Source organism: Pongo abelii, chromosome 21 (assembly GCF_028885655.2).
Source record: "Pongo abelii isolate AG06213 chromosome 21, NHGRI_mPonAbe1-v2.0_pri, whole genome shotgun sequence".
NCBI lineage: Eukaryota > Metazoa > Chordata > Mammalia > Primates > Hominidae > Pongo > Pongo abelii.
In genome coordinates, this window is record NC_072006.2 from 39,726,621 (window position 1) to 39,742,028 (window position 15,408).

Here is a 15,408-nt window from a genome sequence, read left to right on the forward strand (position 1 = left end):
GACTGGGGTCAGGGTGAAGGTGTGGTCCAGGATGGAGGTCCAAGATGAGCAGGGACACAGGGACCAGCAACGGGAGCTGCAGGTGGCACCCCGGTAGACATCTTGGGGAAAGGCTGTCCTGGGGGCCCAGGGTCCAGGATCAGGTGGGTGTCCTGGGATTCTAAGAGTCTTGTGATTCTGGGCCTGGGTGCTGAGCCCTCCCTCACCTGCAGCAGCCCTGGGCTGTGGGGATGGTAGAGAGGCCTGGTTTCTACATGCTCGGGTACCAGCTGGATCCCAAAACCCGGCATTTCCTGCCAGCGCCGCAGCACAAGCAATGCCTGGGCCTCTTCAGGGTCCCCACTCGCCACTGAGGGGCTGCTGCTGCCTGAAACAACAGGTGTGTGAGCTTAGGGTTCCACACAGCTTCCATCTCTCCTCCCGCCCTCCCCCACCACAGAATCTCTAAGCTGGGGAAGCCACTGTGTTGGATAAAGCCCTGTGGACTAGGAGAGCAGCTCTGTAATGCACAAAAAGTGGGAGACGCTGCTGTAACTTCGCCCAGTGAAAAGCCAGCAGTCAGTGGGACAGTGGGATTGGAGGTACTGCCACCTTTGCCTAGACCCTATTTAGAGAATAAGCCACCAGAGCAGGCACACTGGCTCATGCCTGTAATCCAGGCACTTTTGGAGGCCAAGGTGAGAGGATTGCTTGAGTCCAGGAGTTTGAGACCAGTCTGAGCAACAAGGCAAAACCTCATCTCTACCAAAAAAAAAAAAAAAAAAGAAACTTAGGCGGGCGTGATGGTACGCGCCTGTAATCCCAGCTACTCAGGGGGCTGAGGTGGGAGGATCACTTGAGCCTGGGAGGTCCAGGCTGCAGTGAGCTGAGATGGCACCACTGCACTCCAGCCTGGGTGACAGAGCAAGACCCTGTCTCAAAAATAAATAAATAAATAAATAATAAGCCTCCAGCCATTTAATTCTGCAGCCACATTCTGTTATATGGGACCTCTGTGTTCCGGGAACTTGATTAGTTATGGGTCCACTTTGGCTCTTTGGGGGAATCTCACACTCACCAATAAAGACTGTTTTCTCCCTAATACCCAAGAACCTCGTCCTTACACAACCAAATTCACATCTACTTGCTGAAGCAATGGGTTATTTTGGGGAGCACACAAGACTGGCCACCTGGGCCCCCTGTACCTTGTTCTACCGACATCTTGCTTGAACAGAAGGGCTGATACCTGGAGGCAGGGTCTCCGGTGGTGTCAGAAAGACTTTGCTGCCCACCTTGACAGCACCGGCTCGGTATTCAGGGGCAGGGAGACCACAGCGTTGGCACAGCCCCGCCAGGATCTGCGAAGGCCGGAATGCATCACGCCAGGCATTGTAACCATCCCTACAGGCAGAAAAGGAAGATGCGTCAGCTGGGGCTGGTGTAGGGACACAGTTGGGCCTGGGGCAGTGACGACGTCATGAAGACATGAGGTCTAGGTTCAAAACTCCCAGTGGGAGACAGGTTAGTCCTCATTTATGATAACAATGAAAATCAAAAATGTAGTCCAGGTGCTTCTATTAAGAAGATACTAATCGTATTACCTCTGTTTTGCAGATGAGAAAACAGACTTGAAGAGGTTAAGTGGGCCTGGCATGGTGGCTCACACCTGTAATCCCAGCACTTTGGGAGGCAGAGGTGGGTGGATCACTTGAGGTCAGGGGTTCGAGACCAGCCTGTCCAACATGGTGAAACCCTGTCTCTACTAAAAATATAAAAATTAGCTGGACATGGTGGCCCACGCCTGTAATCCCAGCTACTGGGGAGGCTGAGGCAGGAGAATCGCTTGAACCCAGGAGGTGGAGGTTGCAGTGAGCCGAGATCATGCCACTGCACTCCAACCTGGGAGTCAGAGCGAGACTGTTTCAAAAAATAAAAAATAAAAAAAAAAATAGAAGTCAAGTGACATTCGTTACAGGATCCCGACTCCCAAGCCCAAGTCTTGACCACTGAGCTATGTCTTGGTTGGCAGTGGTGGTGGGTGGGAGGGTCCCCTTCCATGAAATCATAGGATCTGGAGACACAAAAGGGAATATGAGCTTGAATGTGTTTGGCCAGAAACTTAGAATGGCTCCTGTGGGCCCTGCTGGACCCACATGTCATACTGGGAGGCCAGCCCACAGTTTGCTCTGTGGTGGCTATAGAATCGGTTTTCCAGATCAATGTGAGTCTCCCCGATGAGGTCGTCAGAACCCACGAGGTCATGATCAAATATGGCGACCGTCAGCTCTGTCTCAGCTGGGAGAGAGATGCTTAGCTCCAGGATCCTGGCAAGGAGGGAGAGGGACTGAGGTCACTTCCATGCTCCAGGAGGTGGTCTGGGGAGGGGGTGGGTGTGTCAGCAGCCCCTGTCCATTCCCTTGCCATCCCTAGGCCAGCTGCCACAAGGCCACAGGGCTGGATGCTCCTCCAGCTACCCCGTTTCCACCCCACAGGGCCCAGCCTCACTCTCCAAAGATGGGGTTGAGCTGCTTGGGGATGTAGCGTTCCTTGGTGTCCTGCCGCTCCCGGCCAGCGCTCACCACCACATAAGGGTCTGCTTTGCCATTGGGGTCTGCAGGAGCCAGGTTGGTAGCCTAGGGGAACAGCATGGAGTGGAACTGAGAGAAACATCATTATGATAACCCAAGGTTACCTTTGTTGGACCTAATTTCCCATTGGGTGAAAACAGGAAGTTATCAAGGAGAGATCTCCCACTGTGAGGAGCTAATGGAGACGTTGAACAAGATGACTTTTATTTTCAATTAGTTATGAAATAGTTAAGTCATACAAATAGGTATAACAAAAAGTGTAATGAAACAAAATATTTTGAAAGATGTATAAGGGACTTACTATTCAACTCATAACTTTCTATATGGTTTGACTTATTTTTTAATTTATGAATTTTTTTTAATAGAGATGGGGGTCTCACTATGTTGCCCAGGCTGGTCTCAAACTCCTGGGCTGGGCGCAGTGGCTCACACCTGTAATCCCAGCACTTTGGAAGGCCAAGGCAGGTGGATCATTTGCAGTGAGGAGTTTGAGACCAGCCTGGCCATCATGGAGAAACCCCATCTCTACTAAAAATACAAAACTTAGCCAGGCATGGTGGCGCACACCTGTAGTCCCAGCTACTCAGGAGGCTGAGGCAGGAGAATGGCATGAACCCGGGAGGCGGAGCTTGCAGTGAGCCAAGATTGCCCCACTGCACTCCAGCCTGGGTGACAGAGCGAGATTCCGTCTCAAAAAAAAAAAAAAAAACGAAATTATATCCTGTGTAGTTTTTGTTCCTCCCTTTTTATAGAGACAGGGGTCTCACACTACATTGCCAAGGCTGGTGTTGAACTCCTGGCCTCAAATGATTTTCCCACCTCGGCCTCCCAAAGTCCTGGGATTACACAGTGTGAGCCACTACACCTCCAGCCCTGTGTAGTTTCTTGACTGAAAGTTGTTGGGTGATTTTTTCAATTGTTGTTTGCCTAAAGAGATTTTTCATTTTTTTCTCTCTTGAATGAGTGTTTCCTAGGACATACAATTCAAGGGTGATAATTATTTTTCTCTCAGTGCTTTGAAGATATTATTCTATTTTTCTTCCAGCACTTTTGGTTGCTGTAGAGAAGTTGATGGGCTGACTGTCATTCCATTGTAGTAATCTGTACTTTCTCTCTGATGATCTTTACATCTTTTTAATTTAGAGATTGGGTCTCATTCTGTTGCCCAGGCTGGCCTCGAGAACTCCTGGCATCAAGCAGTCCTCCCACCTCAGCCTTCTGAGTAGCTGGGGTTACAGGCATGAGCCACTGTGCCAACTTGATTATTTTTTTGGTATTTATATTTTCCATAGCACTTATGCTTTTTTTTTTTTTTTTCCCCTGAGACAGAGTCTCGCTCTGTTGCCCAGGTTGGAATGCAATGGCATGATCTCAGCTCACTGCAACTTCTACCTCCCAGGTTCGAGCGATTCTCCTGCCTCAGCCTCCCAAGTAGCTGGGATTACAGGCACGTGCCACCACACCTGGCTAATTTTTGTATTATTAGTAGAGAACGGGTTTCACCATGCTGGCCAGGCTGGTCTCGAACTCCTGACCTCAGGTGATCCACCTGGCGCAGCCTCCCAAAGTGCTGGGATTACAGGCGTGAGCTATCATACCTGGCCACACTTATGCCTTTCTAACTGACTGAAACATTTACTTATTTTGTTAATGTTTGTTTCTCCTACTAGAATGCAGTCTTCATAAAGGCAAAGCTTTTTTTCTCCTTGTGATTACATATTAATTTTATTCTTTGAAATCTCTTTCCTCTCTTGTCCTGTCCAAATCCCACTTAGAGATACTCAGTCAAGCCTTAATTTCATGTGCCAGCTCAGCTCAGTGGTTCACAGCTGTAATCCTAGTACTTTGGGAGGCTAAGACAGGCAGGAGCTCAGGAGTTCGAGACCAGCTTGGGCAACATGGTGAAATCCTGTCTCTACTAAAAAATAGAAAAAATTAGCTGAGCGTGGTGGCACGTGCCTGTAGTCCCAGCTACTTGTGGGGGCTGAGGTGGGATGATCGCTTGAGCCCGGGAGGTCAAGGCTGCAGTGAGCCGTGATCATGACACTGCACCCCACCCTGGGCAACAGAGTGAGACCCTGTCTCAAAAAAAAAAAAAAAAAAAAAAAAAGCACGAATTTACTACAAAGAGACAGTAATAAAGGAGTATGGTAGTGGCATAAACATAGATCAGTAGAACAGAATTCAGAGTCCAGAAAGAAATCCACATATCTATGGTCAATTGATTTTCAACAAGGGTACCTAGACCATTCAATGGGAAAAGAACCATCTCTCCAACAGATGGAGCTGAGACAACTGGACAGTCACATACAAAAGTGTGAGGTCAGACCCTCACCTCACACTAGACACAAAAACTAACCCCGAATGGATCACAGACTTAAACATGAGAGTCAAAACTCAAACCCACAGCAGGAAACAGGCAAAAGTCTTCATGACCTTGGATTTTGCAAAAGTTTCTTAGCTATGACCAAAAAGCACAGTCAATAAAAGAAATAAAAATAGACTTCATCAAAATTAAAATCTCTTCTGCTTTAAAGGACACTATCAATAGAGTGAAAAGACAACGTAGAAAGTGAGAAAATATTTGCAAGCCATATAAGAATCTAGTAGCCAGAATATACAAAAAACTCCTACAACTCAACAACAAAACAACAATCTAATTTTAAAATGGACAAAGGACTTTAGACACGTCTCCAAAATATACAAAGGTCTAAAAAGCACATGAAGACTGTTCAGTGTCATTAGGAAACAAATCAAAACCACAATTAGATACCACTTTATACCCACTAAGATGACCTTAATTTTTTTTTTTTTTGAGACGGAGTCTTGCTCTGTCACCCAGGCTGGAGTGCAGTGGCGCGGTCTTGGCTCACTGCAACCTCCACCTCCCAGGTTCAGGCGATTGTCCTGCCTCAGCCTCCTGAGTAGCTGAGATTACAGGCGCCTGCCACCACACCTGGCTAATTTTTTGTATTTTTAGTAGAGACTGGGTATCACCATGTTGGCCAGGCTGGTCTCGAACTCCTGACCTCGTGATCTGCCCGCCTCGGCCTCCCAAGGTGCTGAGATTACAAGCATGAGCCACCGCGCTTGGCCTGACATTCATTTTTTTAAAAGGACAATTTTTTTAAAAGGCTAGGATCAGTGGCTCATGCCTGTAATCCCTGCATTTTAGGAGGCCTAGGCGGGTGGATCACCTGAGGTCAGGAGTTTGAGACCAGCCTGGCCAACATGGCGAAACCCTGTCTCTACTAAAAATATAAAAATTAGCCAGGCGTGGTGGCGAGCGCCTGTAATTCCAGCTACTTGGGAGGCTGGGGCAGGAGAATCGCTTGAACCCAGGAGGCAGGGGTTGCAGTGAGCCAAGATAGCGCCATTGCACTCCAGCCTGGGTGACAGAGCGAGACTCTGTCTCAAAAAAAAAAAAAAAAAGAAAAGAAAATGTAAGTTATATTCTGGCACTCCTTTGCTCAGAACCTTCCTATGGCTTTCCATGTAATTCAGAATAAAGTGAATAACAAAACCCAACATGATCTGCTTCCTCTGCCCATCGCTACCCCATTTCCTCTGAAGCCTTAATTCCTAAAACCTGTTCATTTATCCTGCCTGCTACGGCCACAAGGGGCTCCTTGTTGTTTGTCACACACAGGAGTCATGGTTCCACCCGATGGCCTCTGTACCAGCTGTTCTGCCCGGAATGCTTTCTCCCTCAGGTAGCCATCTGGATAACTCCTTGGCCCCCTCCTAATGTGTATTTGTTTAAGAGACAGGGTCTCACTCTGTCACCCAGGCTGAATTTTAGTGGTGGCATCACAGCTCACTACAGCCTCAACCTCCCAAGCTCAAACAATCCTCCCATCTCAGCCTTCCTAGTAGCTGGGACTACAGGTGCAAGCCACTGTGCCCAACTCTAGTATTTGTTTAAGTAACACTTTCTCAGCCGGGCATGGTGGCTCATTCCTGTAATCCAGCACTTTGTAGTTCGAGACCAGCCTGGGCAACATAGCAAGACCTTGTCTCTACAAAAAAAAAAAAAAAAAAAAAAAAAGACTTATCGAGGTCTGTCAACTCCGACCATCCATTTGCAACCCACCCCCAGCACTCCCCCCATCCCTTTATCCTGACATATTTTCTCCACAGCACTTATAATTTTCTAACATATAAATAAGATATATAACTTTTTTTGTTTTGAGATGGAGTTTTGCTCTTGTCGCCCAGGCTGGAGTGCAATGGTGCGGTCTCGGCTCACTGCAACCTCTGCCTCCCGGGTTCCAGCGATTCTCCTTTCTCAGGCTCTTGAGTAGCTGGGACTACAGGCACATGCCACCAGGCCTGGCTAATTTTTGTATTTTTAGTAAAGACGGGGTTTTGCCATATTGGCCAGGCTGATCTCGAACTCCTGACCTCAGGTGATCCGCCCCCTCCTCAGACTCCCAAAGTGCTGGGATTACAGGCGTGAGCCACCACACCCGGCCTGTAAGCTATATAATTTACTTATTGATTATGGTTATTGTTAATCTCTTTTCACTAGAATGTAAAGTTCACGAGGGCACTGACCTTCATCTGTTTTACTCACTGCTTTTTGTCACCAGTACCCAGAACACTGCCTAGTACCTCATAAAAAATGCAAGAAAGGCCAGGCACGGTGGCTCACACCTCTAATCCCAGCACTTTGGGAGGCCAAGGCAGGCAGATTACCTGAGGTCGGGAGTTTGAGACCAGCCTGACCAACATGGAGAAACCCTGTCTCTACTAAAAATACAAAATTAGCTGGGCGTGGTGGTGCATGCCTGTAAACCCCAGCTACTCAGGAGGCTGAGGCAGCAGAATCGCTTGAACTCAGGAGGCGGAGGTTGTGGTGAGCTGAGATTGCACCACTGCACTCCAGCCTGGGCAACAAAAGCGAAACTCCGTCTCAAAAAAAAAAAAAAAATGCAAGAAATACCTGTGGAATAAATGTTTGTGAGTGAAACTGGCCTAGAATTATATTTTCTCATGTCATTCTTCTCAGGTTTTGCATCAAGATTATGCCACCCTCATGGAATTAACTGGGGTATTTCTTTTTATATTCTCTGAAATGGTTTGTGTAAGATTACAATTGTTTCATCCATAACTGGTAGAAACTGCTGCTGAGACCATTTGGTCTGGAGTTTCCGACACAATTTATTTTAATACTTATAGTACTATTCAGGTTTTCTGGCCAGGTATGGTGGCTCATACCTGTAATCCCAGCACTTTGGGAAGCCGAGGTGGGTGGATAACTTGAGGCCAGGAATTCGAGACCAGCCTGGCCAACATGGCAAAACCCTGTCTCTACTAAAAAATAGAAAAATCAGCCAGGCGTGGATGCAGACACCTGTAATCCCAGCTACTCAGATAGCTGAGGCAGGAGAATTGCTTGAACCCAGGAGGTGGAGGATGCAGTAAGCCAAGATTGCACCACTGTACTCCAGCCTGGGCGACAGAGCAAGACTGTCTCAAAAATAAATAAGTTTTCTTCCTTTTTTTCTGGCACACTGCATCCTCAGTGGCTCAAGCAATCCTCCCACCTCAGCCTCCCGAGTAGCTGGGACAACAAGCAGGAACCACCACGTCCAGGTAATTTTTATTTTTTATTTATTTTTTTGAGACAGAGTCTAGCTCTGTCGCCCAGGTTGGAGTGCAGTGGCATGATCTCAGCTCACTGCAACCTCTGCCTCCCAAGTTCAAGCAATTCTCGTGCCTCAGCCTCCCCAGTAGCTGGGACTACGCACATGCCACCATGCCCTGCTAATTTCTGTATTTTTAGTAGAGCATTGGGGTCTTGCCATGTTGGCCAGGCTGGTCTCAAACTCCTGACCTCAGGTAATCTGCCCACCTTGGCCTCCCAAAGTGCTGGGATTACAGAGGTGAGCCACCGCACCTGGCCTAACTTTTAAATTTTTTTGTAGAGATAGGGTCTCGGCCGGGCACAATGGCTCATGCCTGTAATCCCAGCACTTTGGGGGGCCGAGGGGGCGGATCATGAGACCAGCCTGACCAACATGGAGAAACCCTGTCTCTACTAAAAATACAAAAAATTAGCTGGGTTTGGTGGCAGGCGCCTGTAATCCCAGCCACTCGGGAGGCTGAGGCAGGAGAATTGCTTGAACCAAGGAGGCGGAGGTTGCAGTGAGCCGAGACTGCGCCACAGCACTCCAGCCTGGGCAACAGAGTGAGACTGCGTCTAAAAAAGAAAAAAAAAAAAGTGGACGTTGTAGCGAAGGGATTGGGAGGAGATTCATGGATGTAATGAAGATACAGCTTAGATTACAGGCTGTATCTATTTTACAGGGGAGAGTCAAGGGATAAGACAGCTGGGAGGAGCTCTCCTGGGGTTAAAACAAGTATCAAACACTAACCTCAGAAGGCATTCATTGGAAAGAGCCACCATTTGATTAGATTTATTTGTAGAGGATTTTATGCTCCCAGGATACTACTGCAAACGATAGAGCAATCAATAGAGCTTAACTGGGTGTGGTCAGGGAAAAGAGTGCAAGAGGGCCCTACCAGTACCACTGTCATCCTAGGGTGACAGTGGCATATCCAAAGCTGCACCTCCCAGAGTAGCAACATCAGTTATCTAACACAGGGGATGGGAAATAGACTTTGCTAAAATAATCCAGCCAGTCACTAAACAAATAAACAAGCAAATAACAAGAAACCTCAGTACCCAGAGTTGCTACCATATATTATCTAAATGCTGTTTCCAACAAAAAATTATGAGGCCTGCAAAGAAATAGAAAAATTATTTTTCCATCCACCCCCAAAAACATGCCCGTGAGAGCAACACAATGTTGAACTTAACAGGAAAGTATGCATATGTGTGTGTGTGTGTGTATCTATCTATCTATCTATCTATCTATATATATATATATTTTTTTTTTTTGAGATGGAGTCTCGCTCTGTTGCCCAGGCTGGAATGCAATGGCACAATCTCGGCTCACTACAAGCTCCACCTCCCGGGTTCAGGCCATTCTCCCGCCTCAGCCTCCCGAGTAGCTGGGACTATGGTGCCCACCACCATGCCAAGCTAATTTTTTGTATTTTTAGTAGAGACGGGGTTTCACCACGTTAGCCAGGATGGTCTCGATCTCCTGACCTCGTGATCTGCCCACCTCGGCCTCCCAAGTGCTGGGATTACAGGCGTGAGCCACTGCACCCGGCTGACAGGAAAGTATTTCAAAGTAGCCTGTGTAAATATGTTCACAGAACTGAAGGAAAGCTTGATTAGAGAAGTAAAGGAAGGTATGATGATAATGTTGCATCAAATAGAGAATATCAATAAAGAGATATACTTTTTTTTGAGAGAGAGTCTCACTCTGTCACCCAGGCTCGAGTGCAGTGGTGTGATCTCAGCTCACTGCAACCTCTGCCTCCCAGGTTCAAGCAATTCTTCTGCCTCAGCCTCCCAAGTAGCTGGGACTACAGGCACGTGCCACCACACCTGGCTAATTTCTTTCATTTTTTTAGTAGAGACGGGGTTTCACCGTGTTAGCCAGGATGGTCTTGTCTCCTGACCTCATGATCTACCCGCCTCAGCCTCCCAAAGTGTTGGGATTACAGGCATGAGCCACCGCACCTGGCCAAGCCATACATTTTTTTTTAAAAGAACGAAATGAAAATTCTGGAGTTGAAAAGTACAATAACTAAAATTTAAAATTCACTAGAGAGGCTCAATAGTAGATTTGAACAGAAGAAAGAATTGGCAAACTTGAAGCTAGATCAAAAGCGATTATGTAAGCTGAAGAACAGAGAAAAGAGAAAAAAGAAAAATGAAATAGAGCCTCAAACAAATGTGGAACACCATTAAGTGCACCAACATACATATAATGGGAGCATTAGGAGGAGACAGAGAGCTGGGTGCAGTGGCTCACGCCTGTAATCCCAACACTTCAGGGAGACTGAGGCAGGCGGATCATTTGAGGTCAAAACTTTGAGACCAGCCTGGCCAACACGGTGAAACCCCGTCTCTAAAATTAGCCAGGCGTGATGGTGTGTGCCTATAGTCTCAGCTACTCCGGAGGCTGAGGTGGGAGAATCACTTGAACCCAGGAGGCAGAGGGTGCAGTGAGCTAAGATTGTGCCATTGCACTCCAGCCTGGGCAACAAGAGCAAGACTCCATCTCAAAACAAAAACAAAAAAAAAGAAAGCAGGCTGGGCACAGTGGCTCACACCTGTAATCCCAGCACTTTGGGAGGCCAAGGCAGGCGGATCACCTGAGGTCGGGAGTTTGAGACCAGCCTGACCAACATGGAGAAACTCTGTCTGTACTAAAAATATAAAATTAGCAGGGTGTGGTGGCACATGCCTGCAGTCCCAGCTGCTCAGGAGGCTGAGGCAGGAGAATCCTTTGAACCTGGGAGGCAGAGGTTGCAGTGAGCCAAGATGGTGCCATTGCACTCCAGCCTGGGCAACAAGAGCGAAACTCTGTCTCAAAAAAAAAAAAAAAGAGCTAGAGAGAGAGAAAAGAAGAAAAAAAAAAGTCTGAATATCCAATACTATCATTACTTTTGTTGTTGTTGTTGTTTTTTGAGACAGAGTCTTGCTCTTGTTGCCCAGGCTGGAGTGCAATGGCACAATCCTGGCTCACTGCAACCTCCACCTCCCAGGTTCAAGCTGCCTCAGCCTCCCAAGTAGCTGGGATTACAGGTGCCCACCACCGCACCCAGCTAATTTTTGTATTTTTAATAGAGACGGGGTTTCACCATGTTGGCCAGGCTGGTCTTGGACTCCCGGCCTCAGACTCCCAAAGTGCTGGGATTACAGGCGAAAGCCACTGTGCCCAGCCTTGTTACTTATTCTGTTGCCCCAATTTTTCAAGTTTTAACCATTAGGAGCTGTGTTCCTGAAGGAACACAGAATGGCTCCTGTGTTCATTCATCAAGCCCCCATCCTTTTCTGAGCACTTCCTTACTCCTGCCCCACAAGATGCTCCAGATTTGACTTATATTTTCCCAGTCCTAGTCCTAGAATCAATTCCAAGGAGTCCTCAATCCTTTTATTAAATAATGGTGTTTAGAAACCAAAATCTGGGCACCTGGTGTGTTCACTGCTACTAGGATGTTGTTGCTTCTAGGCCTTCTCAGCAGACAGAGATAGCAAACATGAATAACATAATCCACATATATATACATATATCTATATTTCTGTATCTTTCCATCTGTGCATATTTAAAACATGAGTTTATACAGATACTACATGAGTTTATACAGATACTTCTGATTCTGATCTAATACCACAGCATTCATTTAATCCCCTTTCCTTATTTGTAACTTCTTTCTCCAACAGTAAGAAACCTGGTTCTCATCTATGATGAAGTTTACTTATTCATGTATACCAGTATACACATTAATATAGTTTCAGAATTGCTAACACATACTTCTAACTAGATTACAGCATTTATGTTCAGGTCTCTTTATCTTTAGTCTAGTTGGTTTTTTGTTTTGTTTTCGTGACAAGCTCTCTCCCTGTCATCCAGGCTGGAGTGCAGTGGCACAATCATGGCTCATTGCAGCCTCAACCTCCTGGGCTCAAGTGATCCCCCTGCCTCAGTCTCTCCCATGTAGCTGGGTCCAGAGATACATGCCACCACATCAGGCTATTTTTTCCTTTTTTTTTTTTTTTTTTTTGAGACGACATCTCACTCTGTCCCCTCAGGCTGGAGTGCAGTGGCACAACCTTGGCTCACTGCAACCTCCTCCTCCCAGCCTCAAACAATGCTCCTGCCTCAGCCTCCAAAACAGCTGGGACTACAGGCACGTGCCACCATGCCCAGCTAATTTTTATATTTTTAGTAGAGACGGGGTTCACCCTGTTAGCCAGGCTGGTCTCAAACTACTGACCTCAGGCAATCCACCCAACTTAGGCGATCCACCTGCCTCCGCCTCCCAAAGTGCTGGCATTACAGGCATGAGCCACTACACCCAGCCACATCCAGCTAGTTTTTCAATTTTTTGTAGAAATGGAGTCTCACTTTGTTGCCCAGGCTGGTCTTGACCTCCTGGGCTCAAGTGATCCTCCTGTCTTGGCTTCCCAAAGTGCTGGGATTACAGGCGTGAGCCACTGCACCAGGCCCATCTTGAGTTTTATAGAACCCTGTCAAATTACTGTTTTCCAGAGTTACTTGGTTTTGTTCTTCACTTCCTTCAGTGTGGTTATATTGTTCATTTGTAATACAGTGAGGGTCATTTGTTAGTGTTTGTATTCCATGTTAGGTTTCCTCAACACTGTGATTGCTTTTAATTTTTTGTCTATTGTAGGGGAATGTGAAACATTGCTACGGTTCTAAGAGTCAGAGGTATACAAAAAGATCTACTTTGAGAAGTGTCATTTTTGTCCTCATTCTCACAACCCTGACCCCTTTCCCCCTTTTGTTCCATCCCTTTGCCACTCACCCTCTTTTTTGTTTTTTTTTGGAGACAGAGTCTCGCTCCATTGCCCAGGCTGGAGTGCAGTGGTGCAAACTCGGCTCACTGCAACCTCCGCCTCCTGGGTTCAAGCGATTCTCCTGCCTCAGCCTCCCGAGTAGCTGGGACTACAAGCATGCGCCACTATGCCCAGCTAATTTTTGTATTTTTAGTAGAGATGGGGTTTCCCCATGTTGGTTGGCCAGGATGGTCTCGATCTCTTGACCTCGTGATCCACCTGCCTCGGCCTCCCAAAGTGCTGGGATTACAAGCATAAGCCACCATGACCGGCCCTGAGATATCTTTAAGAATACTTCAAGGCCCTGCTGAACTCAGTATGAAAACTGTACCAATGGACAAAGTTAGACAAAGGTATTTGGTAACAAGCCTTCTGAAGCCTGAGATTCAGCCCTGCTCTCATCCTAGAATTATACTCGCCATTCTGCAGGACTAGAACTACAAACAGGGGTCAGGAGACCAACTCCCAATTCTGGTTCTGCCATGAGCATGCTTTATAACCCTAGGGGATCTCCTAAATTTGTGGCTTAGATTTCTCACCTGAAAAATGAAGAACTTGAACTCTGTGATCCCGAGGTTCCTCCCAAAGCCTTCCTTCTGTAGGTTTCGTGTACATTACCTTAGCTATAGTTGGAGGCGTGCCAGGGCTATGGAGACTCACCTTTACAATATACACTCTGACCAGGAGCTTGATGGGCCGGTTCTGTGGGATCCCCCGGGAGATCTGGGGCTCAGAGAATGACACTGCCTCTGATTCAGGGTAAATGAGGAAGGAGCCCTGAGTTGGGGGGAGACAGAAAAGGCTCTGGTAAGAGAATTGTCCTCATGAATCCCAGCCTGGGCTCCCTGGTTCCACTTTCCTTCCCCAAATGTACCTTGAATTTGCCCACAAGGTGTCCAGATCCTTCCTCTTCTCCACCTCCATCCTGGCCCCCTTGCCCTCGGTACAGAGGAAACACATTCAGCCAGTCTTCAAAGTGGTTAAATTCTTCCTCCAGGGACCTGTTGTAGATCTAAAAGGCAAGGACTTCAGCAACAGCCCGATGTCCAGAATCCAAAGGAGACTTTCCTCTTCCCAGTACCCAGTCACCTTCAGGGTGGCAACTGCTTTTTTGGGGGACACAGTGCCTTTGACTTCAGCGTCACCCTGGTCTTGGATCTCCCCAACCATAGAAGTGAGGTTGACCCCATCTGGAAACAGCAAAAATGCCCCAGTCAGAAATATCTGGGTGCGTAGGGGATGGGCAGATGGAACCAGAGCAAAAAGCCCAATCTGTTACCTGAATCTCCAGGATCATCCATTTCATCTTCATCAAAGTTGTGCTGAAATTAAAGAGCAGATCCAGAGATTCTTCCCCATCCCCTTCAACTCCTTAGTCTACCCCCTTTTCCACGAGAGTTGGGAAACCTTCATTCAAGTTCCCGCTGTGTACGCCACTTGCATTTTTAAAGCTCCAATTTATCATCCAGCCTGCCCTGTCTAGGGCAGTCACCACCAGCCACACGTGGCTACTGAGCACTCAAAACGTGGCTAGTCTGAATTGCGATGTGCTGTAAGTGGCCAGGCTTGGTGGCTCATGCCTGGAATCCCAATACTTTGGGAGACTGAGGTGACTACTTGAGGCCAGGAGTTCGAGATCAGGCTGAACAACACAGTGAGAACCTGTCTCTATGAAATAAATGCTTTTTAATTTTTATTTATTTATTGAGACAGGCTCTTGCTGTGTAGCCCAGGTTGGAGTGTATTGGTGTGAACATGGCTCACTGTAGCCTCAACCTCCGAGGCTCAAGTGATCCTCCCACCTCAGCCTCTTGAGTCGCTGGGACCACCGGCATGCACCACCACGCACAGCTACTTGTTTTCGTTTTTAGTAAAGATCGTGTCTCACCATGTTCCCCAGACTGTTCTCAAACTCCTGGCTTCAAGTGATCCTCCCACCTCAGCCTCCCAAAGTGCTGGGATTACGGGCATGAAACACCACACCCAGGGAAAAAAAAAAAAAAAAAAAGTTTGTAATTAGCTGAATGTGGTGGTATGTACTTATGGTCCTAGCTACTGGGGAGGCTGAGGTGGGAAGATCACTTGAACCCAGGAGTTTGAGACCAGTCTGGATAACAGATAAAGACCCCATCTCTAAAAATAAAAAGAAAAGAAAGAAAAAGATGTGCCATAAGTATAAAATAAACACCGGATTTTTAAATACTTAGTACAAAAAACAAGGATGTAAAATATCTCAGAAATTTTATAAAGATTACTTGTTGAAAAAAAATTTTTTTTTTTTTTGAGACAGAGTTTCACTCTGTCACCCAGGCTGGAGCACAATCTCGGCTCACTGGAACCTCCACCTCCCAGGTTCAAGCAATTCTCCTGCCTCAGCCTCCAGAATAGCTGGGA

The 15,408-nt window shown here is 47.1% G+C and overlaps 1 protein-coding gene across 19 annotated transcripts in view; it reads right to left on the minus strand.

Annotated features, from left to right (window-relative positions):
* Window positions 1-15,408, minus strand: part of LOC100938343 (fer-1-like protein 4) — a 53,086-nt gene that overhangs the window by 4,276 nt on the left and 33,402 nt on the right. For 15 of the 19 annotated variants that reach the window (XR_008517139.1, XM_054542214.2, XM_054542216.2 and 12 more), the window contains 8 exons: window positions 14,294-14,336; window positions 14,104-14,204; window positions 13,889-14,026; window positions 13,675-13,791; window positions 2,485-2,612; window positions 2,133-2,303; window positions 1,226-1,380; window positions 207-367 (listed from right to left, as the gene is read on the minus strand). Coding sequence is in view for 18 of the 19 variants with exons in the window: in XM_054542214.2 (XP_054398189.1) it covers window positions 207-367; window positions 1,226-1,380; window positions 2,133-2,303; window positions 2,485-2,612; window positions 13,675-13,791; window positions 13,889-14,026; window positions 14,104-14,204; window positions 14,294-14,336 (1,014 nt within the window). In the remaining variant the exon portion in view is untranslated. Of the gene's footprint in view, window positions 1-206; window positions 368-1,184; window positions 1,381-2,132; window positions 2,304-2,484; window positions 2,613-13,674; window positions 13,792-13,888; window positions 14,027-14,103; window positions 14,205-14,293; window positions 14,337-15,408 lie in introns of those variants that run through there. The other 4 variants (XM_054542205.2, XM_054542221.2, XM_054542222.2 and 1 more) reach the window with 4 other exon arrangements.